At 51.3% G+C, this 12,243-nt stretch overlaps 1 protein-coding gene across 1 annotated transcript; it reads left to right on the forward strand.

Annotated features, from left to right (window-relative positions):
* Positions 1-2,403: 2,403 nt before the first annotated feature.
* Bhlhe23 (basic helix-loop-helix family member e23) lies at positions 2,404-3,075 on the forward strand. Its single transcript, XM_005362736.2, has one exon. It carries the CDS (start codon positions 2,404-2,406, stop codon positions 3,073-3,075), a length of 672 nt encoding a protein of 223 aa, XP_005362793.1.
* The last annotated feature ends 9,168 nt before the right edge of the window (positions 3,076-12,243 follow it).

Consider the following 12,243-nt stretch of genomic DNA (forward strand, 5'->3'; position numbering starts at 1 on the left):
CACTGATCAGCCTTGCAGACCAGGCAGTGGTGACACACACCTTTAATCCCAGCCCTAGAGAGGAAGATAAGATGGGAGGAGACAGCTCTCACTCACAGTCTCCTTTTGAGGATTCTTGGAGGCAGGGTCACCATTTCATACTGAGGTACAGGTGAGAGTCAGTGGCTGCTGTTTTGCTTTTCTGACTCAGGTTAAATCCCAGTTTCTGTCTCCCCTGGACAGCATCAGCATCTGGTGCCGTTGCTTTGTGCCTCTACTCTGGACCCCAGTGGCCCCTGCTACTCATCTTGGTGTTTTCGCGTCTTCTGATGACCTGATCATCACCCTGGTTCTCCACCAACTCCCACATCTCCGTCTGTGGGCCTAACCAGATCTGGGCCCAATCACCCTGGTTCTCCACCAACTCCCACATCTCCGTCTGTGGGCCTAACCAGATCTGGGCCCAATCACCCTGGTTCTCCACCAACTCCCACATCTCCCTGCCATCAGTGCAGGGGCGGGCTCTTAGAAAAGGTCTCACAGGGACACATCATCCTTTGGGTTTGTCCTCCACAACATAGCCAGCCACATGGTGAGCCAGCTCAGAGCAATCAAGAAGTGGTTGTCTGGCCTCTTTCTCTCTCAGACGCAGAGTAAACCCTGATGTGGCTGAAGCATAGATGCTCATCTTTCTGTCTGTGTTCTTTTGGGGAGGAGCGTTAAGACGGTTTCTCTGTGTAACAGCCATGGCTGTCCTGGAACTCACAGAGATCCACCCACCTTTGCCTCCTGAATGCTGGGATTAAAGGCATGTGCCACCATGCCTGGCTCTTCTGTGTTCTTGCAATGGCCTAGAGCCCCAGAACCTTCCGGCAAATGCATGGCTCTCGCCCATTCACTTCACAGATGTGCATCATGCATCTGTGCATTCTTGGAGATGCTCAGCGACTGAATCATTCTCTCTTCCTGGTGAAACTCAGAACAGAGAGGTTAATTGACTCTGCCAAAGTCACACAGCATGGCCTTCTGAGTGGTTCCGCCTTGTGCTGGAAGCCAGAGTGGCCCCATCTCTCACCTTAGTGAAGAAAATCCTGCTGAAACCACAGAGCCCTAGGGGGTTTCACACCTTGGGAGGCTCTGGTCAAAGCGCTAAGCCCCTCAGCAGCCTTCACATATGGGGCTTTAGTTGGCAAACATGGAGGAAGGCCAGCCAGCAGCTCCTCCTCATGTTCTGTAGGCAGAAAGGGAGCCTTGGGTACTAGCCTCCTACCTCCTGTGACATGAAAAAAACGCCATCTGCTCTGCCCCTCCCAGTCTCAGGCAGTCTGAGCCTCCAGACCCAGGGCAGACTTTGGCTTCAAGGCTTACACCCCTAGAGGAAAGATGAACCAATGCCCCGCACAGCCCCTGCTTCTGAGTGGGGCCGACAATATTGGAAACCAGTTGGGGCACACGAAGCACTCAGATCTAGGCTACCTGTTGTGTGGAGAGGTGTCTGGGCTGAGATTGCGGCCTCGACAGGTGAAGGCAACCCCACTCGCTCACCAACAAGGAGTCTGGTTCCTTCTGCAGCGACCTCTGATCGGCCTTCAAATTCTAACTCCTCTTCCCAGTCAAAACTGAGAAAATCTGTCCTATTCTTCCCCCAGGACAAGACTGAGAATCCTTCACCCGAGAAGTCAAGTGAGGGAAACGAGAGGCTGTCTTGAGCAAAAGGTTTCATCCCCAATGCCGGTCCTCACCTCAAACCAGAACTTAAGGACACTGCGGGAGACGCATTGGGACGAACTTGGTGATGGAGCGACAGACCTGGCTAAAGGATGGACGCCTTCAGGAAGGTGAGAACTGAACCCATAGGGCCAGACCTGTGATCACCTGCAGCGGGCTATGCCTTACCAAGTCTGTGTGTCGGCCGGCCCCGCCGGAGAGCCGGAGGAGAACACGGCAGAGAGCTACTGCTCGGCTCCTGCGGGTGAGCCCAAAATAAGGCAAGACTGAAACCGGTATCCCAGGACCAGAACTTTTGGGGAGGCGACCACTCTCCCCCCTCCCCGCCCCGAAGAAAACAAGCGATGGCAATTGAGACACCAAGAAGCGGGCTAGCCTCTCCCGGGTCCCAAGGCTTCCATCTTCCATCTCTGGGCTTGTAGCAGACGGAGCAGGGCTGGGAAGATGCGGACAGCAGGTCCCCTCTGATTGGACGACGCGAAGTCCCAGCCGGCACCTCAGCAGCTTAAAAACGAAGCCCGGACGAGCAGGAGCTAGAGCGGCCCCGGCCGGCCATGTGCCTTGGCGCGGAAGTGCAGAAGGGGTGGCTGGAGGCCGGAGAGGCCACGCGGAGGCCCAGGGACCGACAGACAGCAGAGCAGCCAGACGTGCCCGCAGGGCAGGAAGCCGCACTGAGGTAGCAGGCTCCAGAGGGTCATGGCCGAGCTCAAGTCGTTGTCCGGGGACGCGTACCTGGCACTGAGCCACGGCTACACAGCTGCAGGTCACGCCTACCCAGCGGCGCGCGGGCCAGAGACTATACGCGGCTTTGGTGCATCCGGTCCAGGTAGCGACCTCCCCGCGACGCCTGCTTCCCGCGTCCCCACCGCGACGGTCGAGAGCAGCGGGGAGCAGAGCGGCGACGAGGACGACGCCTTCGAGAGGCGGCGGCGGCGGCGAGGGCCCGGGGTTTCGGTGGACGCACGGCGGCGGCCCCGGGAGCAGCGCTCACTACGACTCAGCATCAACGCGCGCGAACGGCGGCGAATGCACGACCTGAACGACGCGCTGGACGGACTGCGCGCAGTCATCCCGTATGCGCACAGCCCGTCGGTGCGCAAGCTCTCCAAGATCGCTACGCTGCTGCTGGCCAAGAACTACATCCTCATGCAGGCTCAGGCCCTGGAGGAGATGCGGCGCCTGGTGGCCTACCTCAACCAAGGCCACGGGCTCGCCGCGCCTGTGTCCGCCACGCCTCTGACACCCTTCGGCCAGGCAGCGGTCTACCCGTTCTCGGCGAGCTCGGCGCTCGGGCCCTGCCCAGACAAATGCGCCGCCTTCTCCGGATCGCCCTCGGCGCTTTGCAAACACTGCGGCGAGAAGGCCTGACCGTGCCGAGCCCCTCCGCAGCCGCCTTTCTATTTAGACTACCCCCTGTCCTCACTGGAGGGACCCTATGGGGAGAGGGCAGCGGACCCCGGACCCTGTTTGCAGAACTGTTGGGTGTAGAACCCGAAGTCGGTCCTGGCAGAGCCAGAGGACTCTCCAGATACCCCGCAGCCACAGAGCTCTCTCAGGGTCCGCTAGGCGTTGCCAGCGCGGTAGAAGTGAGGATGACAGGTTACCATCTGTGTGCCAAAAGAAAGCCACTGTAGGAAACAGGTAGTGGCTGGTCCCACTTCTGACAGGTGACTCGGCCCAAGGCTCAGGAGCACAGACACCGAGCACTTCCTAGCACTAGGGATCGTCCTCTGCTCCAATCCCTTCTAGGCCGATCTGCAGGGCCTTGCTCCAACTAGGCGTGTTCCGCAGGACGGGTGTGGCTCCTCACTGGGGGACCACTGATGGCCCCAAGACTCCGGACCGGGCTGCTGAGAGAGGTTCCACCGCGGTCCTTTGCAACAGAAGTAAGGGCAGACGTAGGAACCCAGGAGATGAAATCTGCAGCATTTTCCAAGTATAAACGTGTTCTGTAACGTTCTTTCCTGCCCAGAGGCTCAGGAAACCCACTCTGGCCTCAAAGTCTGTGGACTCGTCCCTAAATATGCCCGAATAGCCAGCGCCTGCCTCCCGCGGGCTGGAAAGGGCGTCATTTCGTGCTATTTGTTCCAAGGTGGAGTGCAGGTCCTCACAACTTGCACGGAGCTACTTGCACGGAGGACTTCAGCCTAGGTTCAGGGTCAGTGAAGCCCCTCTGCTCCAGTTCGGGGACTTCGGGAGGAAGCCGGGCTACCGGTGAGTACCCGGCGCTGGACTGAATGGTAACTGGTCGCTCACAAAGTAGAACCGCAACCCAGAATCCTGACACTGTCTCTAGCAGGAGCCTTTAGCCGGGGTCCGAGATGCTTGCTAGTTTTCGCCGCGTGGCCCTCGGCAGCTTCCGCCTCTGTTTACCCAATTATCTCGGCCTTTGTAGAGGTAAAGCAAATCAAGAGAGGACTGCCGCCCTGCAAAGCGCCTGTCTACGGCGCTTAACTTCAGTTAATGCGCTTGAAAAGGCCCTTTTGTATTTGCAAAATGACCTGTGTGATTAAGTCTTAGTCATAAAGACGTATGCTCAATACTGGTTTCTGCTCATTTCCATTTTTTTATTTCTTAATTCTTTTCCCGTCCCCTAAACTAATCTGCTTTGCACAGACTGTTTTTCAAGTTCTCTTAAAATGAGCAGGGAAAACTGGAAACTCAAGTGTTGTTAGTTCTGGGGTCATTACCCATCATTAACTGAAAAAGTCCTCTATATCTGTTAAGACTGGGGATGGGGTGCAGAATAAAGTATTCGATTTCAGCTCACCTTACAAAAATAATATTATTAAATTTTAATATCAAATTACGTGTCCATCTTTGACTTGATTTATAATAGCTATTTTCAGGCAATGGTATCTATCGACTTGGGATCCTTCTTCTAGGGCCCCCAAGAAATCTCTGAGGTTTTAAAACGAACCGCCATTAACAGATACATGGGTGCATCTGAGAAAAGTGAAGTGGGGTGGGCCACACACCAGTGATCCCTACCTGCAGGAGACTGGAGCAAGAGGGGGGAAATTTTGAGCACAGTCTTAGGGAGACCCTCTTAGAAAAAACAAAACAAAAACCAAAAAAAAGCCCTTTAAAAAAAAAGTAAAGGGAGAAAATCTTTCCCCTAGAATGAAAGCAACTTTTTAGGAGCTGGGAGGGGTAGTGGCTGATAAGAGTCCATAACCTCAACACTTGGGAGGTGAAAATGGGAGAGTTGTTTCAATTCAATTCAGTCTCAGCCTGAACTAGAATAAGACCTTGTCTAAACAAAGGAATAACAACCTCTCCCCCACAAAAAAACCAAAACACAATTTCTAACCATTTTTCTAATAAAAACATCTCCAATTACTAATCTTATATAAAAGTTCAAATTAAATCAGAACATTTTAACACTGCAGGCTGTTCTCCAAATATCAGCAAAACTTTCAGTGGGATAAATGAGTAAGGGTGGGGTATTTCAAAGTGAATCCATAGCTTTCTTATAGTTGGGGCCATTCATAAAGCAATGTGGTGTTAATAAAACAACTGTGGCCATTAATAAAGCATCCTGGACTTACATGGCAAGCTTCGATTCTGAGGTTACCCTGCACAGCCTCTGCACAGAACAGGAAAATTCAGCCAGCAGGGCTCCTGTTGTAAGTGTAGCTCTTTTGAAGCAGCTCATGGGGGCTCTGGTTGTTTCTTCCACGGGAGTAAAGGGTTAAGCCCATGTGGGTAGGAATCACTGAGTCCTTGGGGAAGCACTTCATTTACACCTCCGGGATTTGAACTAGTACTCTGCAGGGCTCATGCCTTGTTTGTTTTATCTTGATGTGATTTGCTGTTTGCTTTGTTTTTTTTGCTTGTTTGTAAGTAGGTGTGGTTCTGTTAAGGTGCAAAGCAGTGTCCCCAGACCTAGGCTCTCCCCGCCATGCCAAGTCAGCGTGCTCCACACAGGAAAGTGGGTGGTATGTGAAGCTTCCGGTGTTCCTAAGTGGCTGCATAAAACATGGACAGAGACGGGGTAAATCACTTTTACTGGTGATGCTTATGTCTCCACATGCAGTCATGACAGCCTTCAAGCTGCCATCTTGCTCACAGAGCTCATCTCTGTTCAGCCGGAGATGTTTCCGGTACTCCGTGCACACTCATGGCTCATGGCCACAGTGGCCTTGGCACAGCTCCAGGCTGTGTAGAGAGCATTGGAATGCCCTGTGCTTCCTTTTGTCTAATAACTTCCAGGAAATGCCACCACTTTAGGAAACAGATTCTAGAGCCATGTGAACATGCAAATGCTCTGTTCTTTTTCTCTTTCGACACCTACTCATAAACTCTCCCTCAAGACGCTGGGGTGGGACCAACGAGAAGAACCACCGTCAACTGTCTGCCAAGAGAGGGGATGGGCAATGAGTCTCTGGCCACGTGTCCTCCTGCTTCACTTTGACTGACCACACCCAAGCCAGAGGAGCCCACGATTAAACAAGGTTCCTAGGTCCCTACCACCTAGGAACAGGTACTCTTGACTCAGTACCACTATCCCCTGCTGACTCATGGGTGAAGTTAGCTTTGGTGGGTGCGGGTTGAGCACCTCAAAGACACTGACCTGGCCTATTCTGAGAAGGGTCTGGGGAAGTCCAGCTTACGGGAACTCAAAAGTATGATGGGTCCAATGGTTCCCTAGGAACCACGTTGCCCAGTCAGATCCTACACCATCTTCAACCACAAACTGTCATATCCACTCCTGGACATCTGTTGATGGCCTGCTACTCTCCCCAGGGCATCCAGCTCGCCACATAGGTCAGGAGATTTAAGGTGACCTGATTTAAGGGCCAGAATCTTAAGTTCAACATCACCTCTCTTCCCCTCCTTTCTTAAATTGCACACAGACAGGTCTCTCCTTAAATTTCCATGCTTTGTGATTCCCGGAGCTGAAACACTGCAGGCACCAAGCCTGCTTGCTGAGGGTTCTCCCACCAACTCCTGGGGCTTGTGGGATATTCAGTCCCCACAGACCTCCAGGTTCCGTATACACAAAGGCCTTTGTTTCTCCTAAGTTAAGAAATACACTGGCCTGAACCACACACACACCACAGAGCCAGGCTACTCTGGATACTACTGAAAGCCCAGCTCCAGCCGCAGAAAAGTGGAGGTGAGGTGACCCAAGGTGCCCCCTTTCCAGCATCCCCTCCAACTCTCTGCCGCTCTCCTGGCTTCTCCTATACCCTCCTTCCAGGCAGGTGGGCATCCAGATGCTTCATTTTGTTCATTTCATCTCAGAGCTGAATGTAACCACTCTCTCGTGCAGATTTACCCAAGTCACTAGAGAACCAAGTAAAGCATCTCCAGCCCAAATGAGAATATTAACAGGAGAGACTTTGTAACTGTGTGATCTGTGTGAAGGCATGTGCACACACCTGTAGACTCCCTCAGAGACCGGAGGGATTGGATCCTCCTGGAGTTGAAGTTACAGATGTTATGAACACCTGGTGTGGGCGCTAGGAAACAAACTTGGATCCTCTGGAGGAGCGGTCAGTGTTCTTAATCTTTAAGACATCTCTCCAGCCTTGAGAGGCACTTTTAGAAATTTTTTCACTTTTGCTTTTACACTTTTACTTACTTTGTGTGTGTTGGGGGTGGGGGATGCACAGCACGAACATGCTCAGGAGTTGGTTGGTTCTTCCCTTCTACATAGGGGTCCAAACCCAAGTCATCGCCTCGGTGACAGGTGCCTTTCCTGCCAGCACAGGAGGTACTTTCACAAAGGACAAATACTATTTTTGTAATTTTCCATAAGAAGTGAAAAGCCTCAGCCCCACCGTCACTTGGGCCAGACCGTCTGCTGTGCCAACGGAAAGAACCTGCAGTGCATTGCTGAGCAGAGGCTCCTAAGCCTGGGTTAATCCGGCAGAGAATGATGACAGCAATTTTATAATGTAAATTTGTTTGTGATCTGTTTTTAGTCTTTATTCCCTTTTGAAGGGATGGAGATAGAGGGATTTGCAATGTATTAAACCATTTCTCTAACAATTGCCTCTTTGTAACCAGCCGTTCTGTTCCAACACCTCAACAACAGTCTGTTCTGAAAAACTGACATGAATGCAAACTCACCCCCACAGGAACAGAACCCACATTGCCACGAGCACAGAAAGGTTCAAACGGTTTGCTAACTGACCTTCAAAGCCAGTATTGTCCCTGCAGTAAAAGTGATCCAGGTTGGTGCTTTGCCAGCCTGAAGCTCCCCTGGGGGGTATTTACTTATGTTGTGTAGAAAACCTGTTTTTGAGTGGCTACCGGAAAGGAGGGTGACAGTTGTGAGTTGCACACATGGAAGAGGGCCTCTGAGCAGGCCAGCATTGCTGTTTCACTATCTCTCTTCTCCACGAGTACACCTTTGTATACTTCTGGAGCTCAAGCAGCCAGAGTCTGCATTTTTGGGAGCCATGGCCATCACAATGTAATGTTGAGCTGGGTGTGACCCCAAGACTCTCAGGTTACTTGGCATGCCCACCTCACCCTGGGCTACTAGCTTAGGGGATCGGAATAGCAGCCAGCACATCAAAGAATTTCCATCTTTCTGTCGTGTTTCTATCTCTGATTCCCACTTTGTCCAAAGCAATGAACCCACAGTTCACCCTCCCAGGGCCTTTGATTTAGCCTGACAAGAGGCTGGTTTCCCTGGTTCCACGAGGACCACATTTACTGTCCTCAAGAGATCCCAGCCAGGATTTTTGGCCAAAATGCTAAGACACACATGAGATCTGTGATGCTTTTGGTAGCCACAAGGTTTCTGACATGGTATGTTTTTGATGCTCTTCTCTGCTGCCCCTGCAAGCTGACAGCATCCACGGCTGTGCCCAGCCCGCTCAGCACTTCCCGCTTTCTGACTACGCACAGCACCAATGTTCTAAAACCCTGAAAACAAATGGTCTCTGTGCACAGGGAAAATTCCATTTCATATAGCTCCAGCAGACCCTGAGGTATCACGTGACTCTCAGTCTGCCTTGGTCTGTGCCGTGGTGCCGTGGTCTGGTGAGGGTCAGAGGCCATCCCAGAGGAGCACGCCATGACCTGCCTTTCTGACTGGCATGGCGTGGGTGGGAGCCAGGACTCCAAAGTCTACAGACCTTCTGAGTGTGCCTTGCGTAGAGCGGAACGTGGCCCATGAACTGCGTGCTAGATTCAGAGTTTAACATGTTCAAGCAGGAATGGCCCACAGTGTCAGAAATGCACCATCAGTCAGCCAGTTGGTACCAAGGGGCCTCAGTAACAGACTGCTGCAGTACTGTCGGGACAAGTACACTCCTCAGGCGGCCTCTGGACAGAGCGGTTCCCACCCAGTGTGTCCTCACACACCCCATAGAGGATGCCAGGAAATCGTAACTTCCAATATTTAGGACAAATGAGATGATGTTAATTCAGAACTTTCCAGTCTGTTCTGCCTTAGTGACTCGGGGCACCAGAAGGAGGAAAAACATCAACCAGAAGGGACAAAACCACTCCTGGTGGGCCTGCACCCAGAGCAGGGTCTGGTCCGTGTCCATTCCCAGAAAATGGCTCACCCCTCAAGTTTCCTCTCTGAACCATGCCACTGCCACCTGCAGCCAGTTTGGGAAGAAACGTGGGTCCTGTCCACATATGCCTCTCTGTGGGTAGCCCTTCCCCCAACCATCAAGTTCTCCTCCAAGTATCCCATATGCATTTTTGTGTTCCATGCTGTGTTTACTGCCCACAGATGAGGTGCTAATGGATCTGGTTATGGAAAGGCCTGGTTTCTCTAGAAGGCATGCACCACCACCGCCTGGTATGCCTGAGGGTCAGTGTATGGATCAAACCACTAGTCAGCCATAGAGTCAGGCAGTGGTGTCACACGCACACACCCTTAATCCCAGCACTCAGGGAGGCAGAGGTAGGTGGATCTCTGTGAGTTCAAGGCTACCCTGGACTACACTAGATTGATCCAGTCTCAAAGAGAAACCGAATCAGGTGGTGGTGCCTCCACACCTTTAACCCCAGTACTTGGGAGTCACAGGCCTTTAATCCCAACACTAGGGAGATGGAGACAGGAAGGGATATGACTGGGCAGAGAGGAACACAAAGTGGGAGTAGACAGGAGCTCAAGGCATTCAGTCTGAGGATTCGGTAAAGGTAAAAAGTCTCTCCGGTGACTGGCTCCTTTATTTCTCTGATCTTTCAGCTTTCATCCCCTTATATCTGACTTCGGGTTTTTATTATTAAGACCAATTAGAATCTGAGCTACACCCAGGAAAGGACCATGTGGGGCCGGGTAGCTTCTAGTTTGAAAAGATGTGGTACCTGCTCGTTAGAATTGAAGGACAGACTTCCAGCACTACAAGGAACAGGGACACAGTGTGTGATATCTCATTGGAAAATGGCTACACTAACAGATGGCAGAACGGACAGACTCCAAAGACACTGCCTTTCTTAGGAATCTTGCTGCAACCTGTAGCCCTCCGAACACACCTGTAAGATGAACAGGCCCACAAAGAGGATGTTGGGCTTCAACTGTTCCTACCACGCACTCTGCCCCATCACACGGGTGAGTAAATAAGTTCTGTCTGTCACTGTGAGTTCTTTCCTCAGACCCTGTCCTCAGAGGCCATGCTTGAGATGGGCACTCAGGCCTCCCCTGAATCCCACCTGGGCTCCGCCCCCCCACTCTGTGGAGTGACGGTGACGAGGCCTTATGCTCTGAGGGTTAAATGGAACAGTCACGTCCCCCAGGTCCCCATGCTCACTGTCTAGGCAGCTGAGAGTCACATGGCTTCTTTAAACATAAGTGACATAGCCTTGTGGCTCTTTGGTAAAACTCCCTGGTCAGGGACTTTTGGGTAAAACCAGGACCTGGGCTCCCACTGAAAAAATATTTGTGGCCAACAGAACAAAACATCATTGCTCTGAAAGGCCTGAAGGTGGGAGAATGCACAATTGCTCTTCAAGGGAGTAGATCAGTCTCCTGTGATAGGATTCTTTCCTGTTCTTTTCCTAAATTAATTTATTTTGTTCATATGGGTGTTTTTCCAAATAATTTCAGAAGAGGGCGTTATATCCCCTGGAACCAGAGAAACAAACAATTGTGAGCCACCATGTGGGTGCTGGGAATCAAGCCTGGGTCCTCTGGAAGAGCAGTCAGTGCACTTAGTCACTAACATTTTCCAGCCCCTTCCCCTCCTTCTCTTCCTCCTCTTCCTCCTCTTCCTCCTCCTCTTCTTCTTCTTTAGTCATGGTAAAATATGAATAACATATAATCACCTAAACATTTTCTTGTGTGACAGTAGAGACAAACCTGAGTCTTGCACATGCTAAATAGGCAATTCTATCGCCGAGCTACATCCCAGCCCGATTTTAGCCAATTTTAGGTGTCTCATCCAACAACACTAAAGATGGTCACAACGTCAGGCAACCCCCATCTTCCTCCAAAACATTTTTACAGCTCACAATTTTATTTTTAAGGCACATTTATTGAGGTATTATATCTGTACAAAAAATTGTCCCCTTCTGAGATCTACAGTTCTGTAAGTGCTGATACTACACAGTCAATACCTGTGACCATGACAATCTATAAAATATTCCTTTATCTACCCAACCTCCCAGCACTCTGACCCTGTGTCTCTGATCTTCTTTTGTGCAGGTGATGGCTCCAGAGTGTTGCTTCAGTTCAGCAATTAAAAGGGAGGGGCTTTGCTCTGCACAGACCAACCCAGGTTCCTTATTGATCCTCAACCCATCACAAGGGTGAGAACCGATCTACATCTGGCATTGAGAAAACAGGACAAGATTGGGAGTTTAGCCTTGACCTCAGACATGCATTGCCTGCCTGCAACTACCACGGCTGTCACCCTTAGAGAGTCCACACCCCTGATTTCTATAGGTGTTTCCTCCAAGGAGCCTCTGGGTATGAGAGACGTTTGGGGATGAAGAGCCCAGTTTGAACTTAATCTTGCTGGAAAGATCCCACAGTCTATCCCAAGACATCTAAAGATGTTTCTGCTGGTGGCTTCTAGCCACCAAATAGCATATACAGAGAAACCCCACCATGAAGGACCAATGCGGAAAGCCCCTTCTGAGTGAGCTTGCCTCCTGCATTCCTAGAGAGGTTTTTATGGCTCAAGCACAGCTAGGGCTGCAGATCCACTCAGCAGGTGGAGATAAAACTGGAGGGAGAGTCAGGGTCAGCCTGAGCATCTTGAGTGAGGGAAGTCTCCATGAGCTGACTAAGCAGAAATGGCAACCTAAGAGGGAGCATGTGGGCCAGGAGCTGCAGCTGAGCACTTGGCTGGAAACCTAAGCAACCACAGACTTTAACCCAGCCCGGAAGGATCTTACGAGAGAAAGCTCCTATGAATGGCAAGGAAGAAAGCCCTGGATACATTGAAACCATCCATAATGAGCTCCAGTGGAAGACACCACTGAACGCTGGCTGCCTCCCAGAGACAGAAGTGGGGGTGGGGGTTTCCAGCTCACACATCATCTCCTGTTTTCCCTCTTGCACTTCTTTAATCAGGAGATATCTTTAATAAGTAAAATAAGTTGTCAGGGTTGAGC

This window comes from Microtus ochrogaster, linkage group LG8 (assembly GCF_000317375.1).
Source record: "Microtus ochrogaster isolate Prairie Vole_2 linkage group LG8, MicOch1.0, whole genome shotgun sequence".
Taxonomy (NCBI): Eukaryota; Metazoa; Chordata; class Mammalia; order Rodentia; family Cricetidae; genus Microtus; species Microtus ochrogaster.

What these genes read in the sequence shown, in the direction of transcription:
- Bhlhe23 (XM_005362736.2), top strand. Translation starts at nt 2,404, where the DNA reads ATGGCCGAGCTCAAGTCGTTGTCCGGGGACGCGTACCTGGCACTGAGC.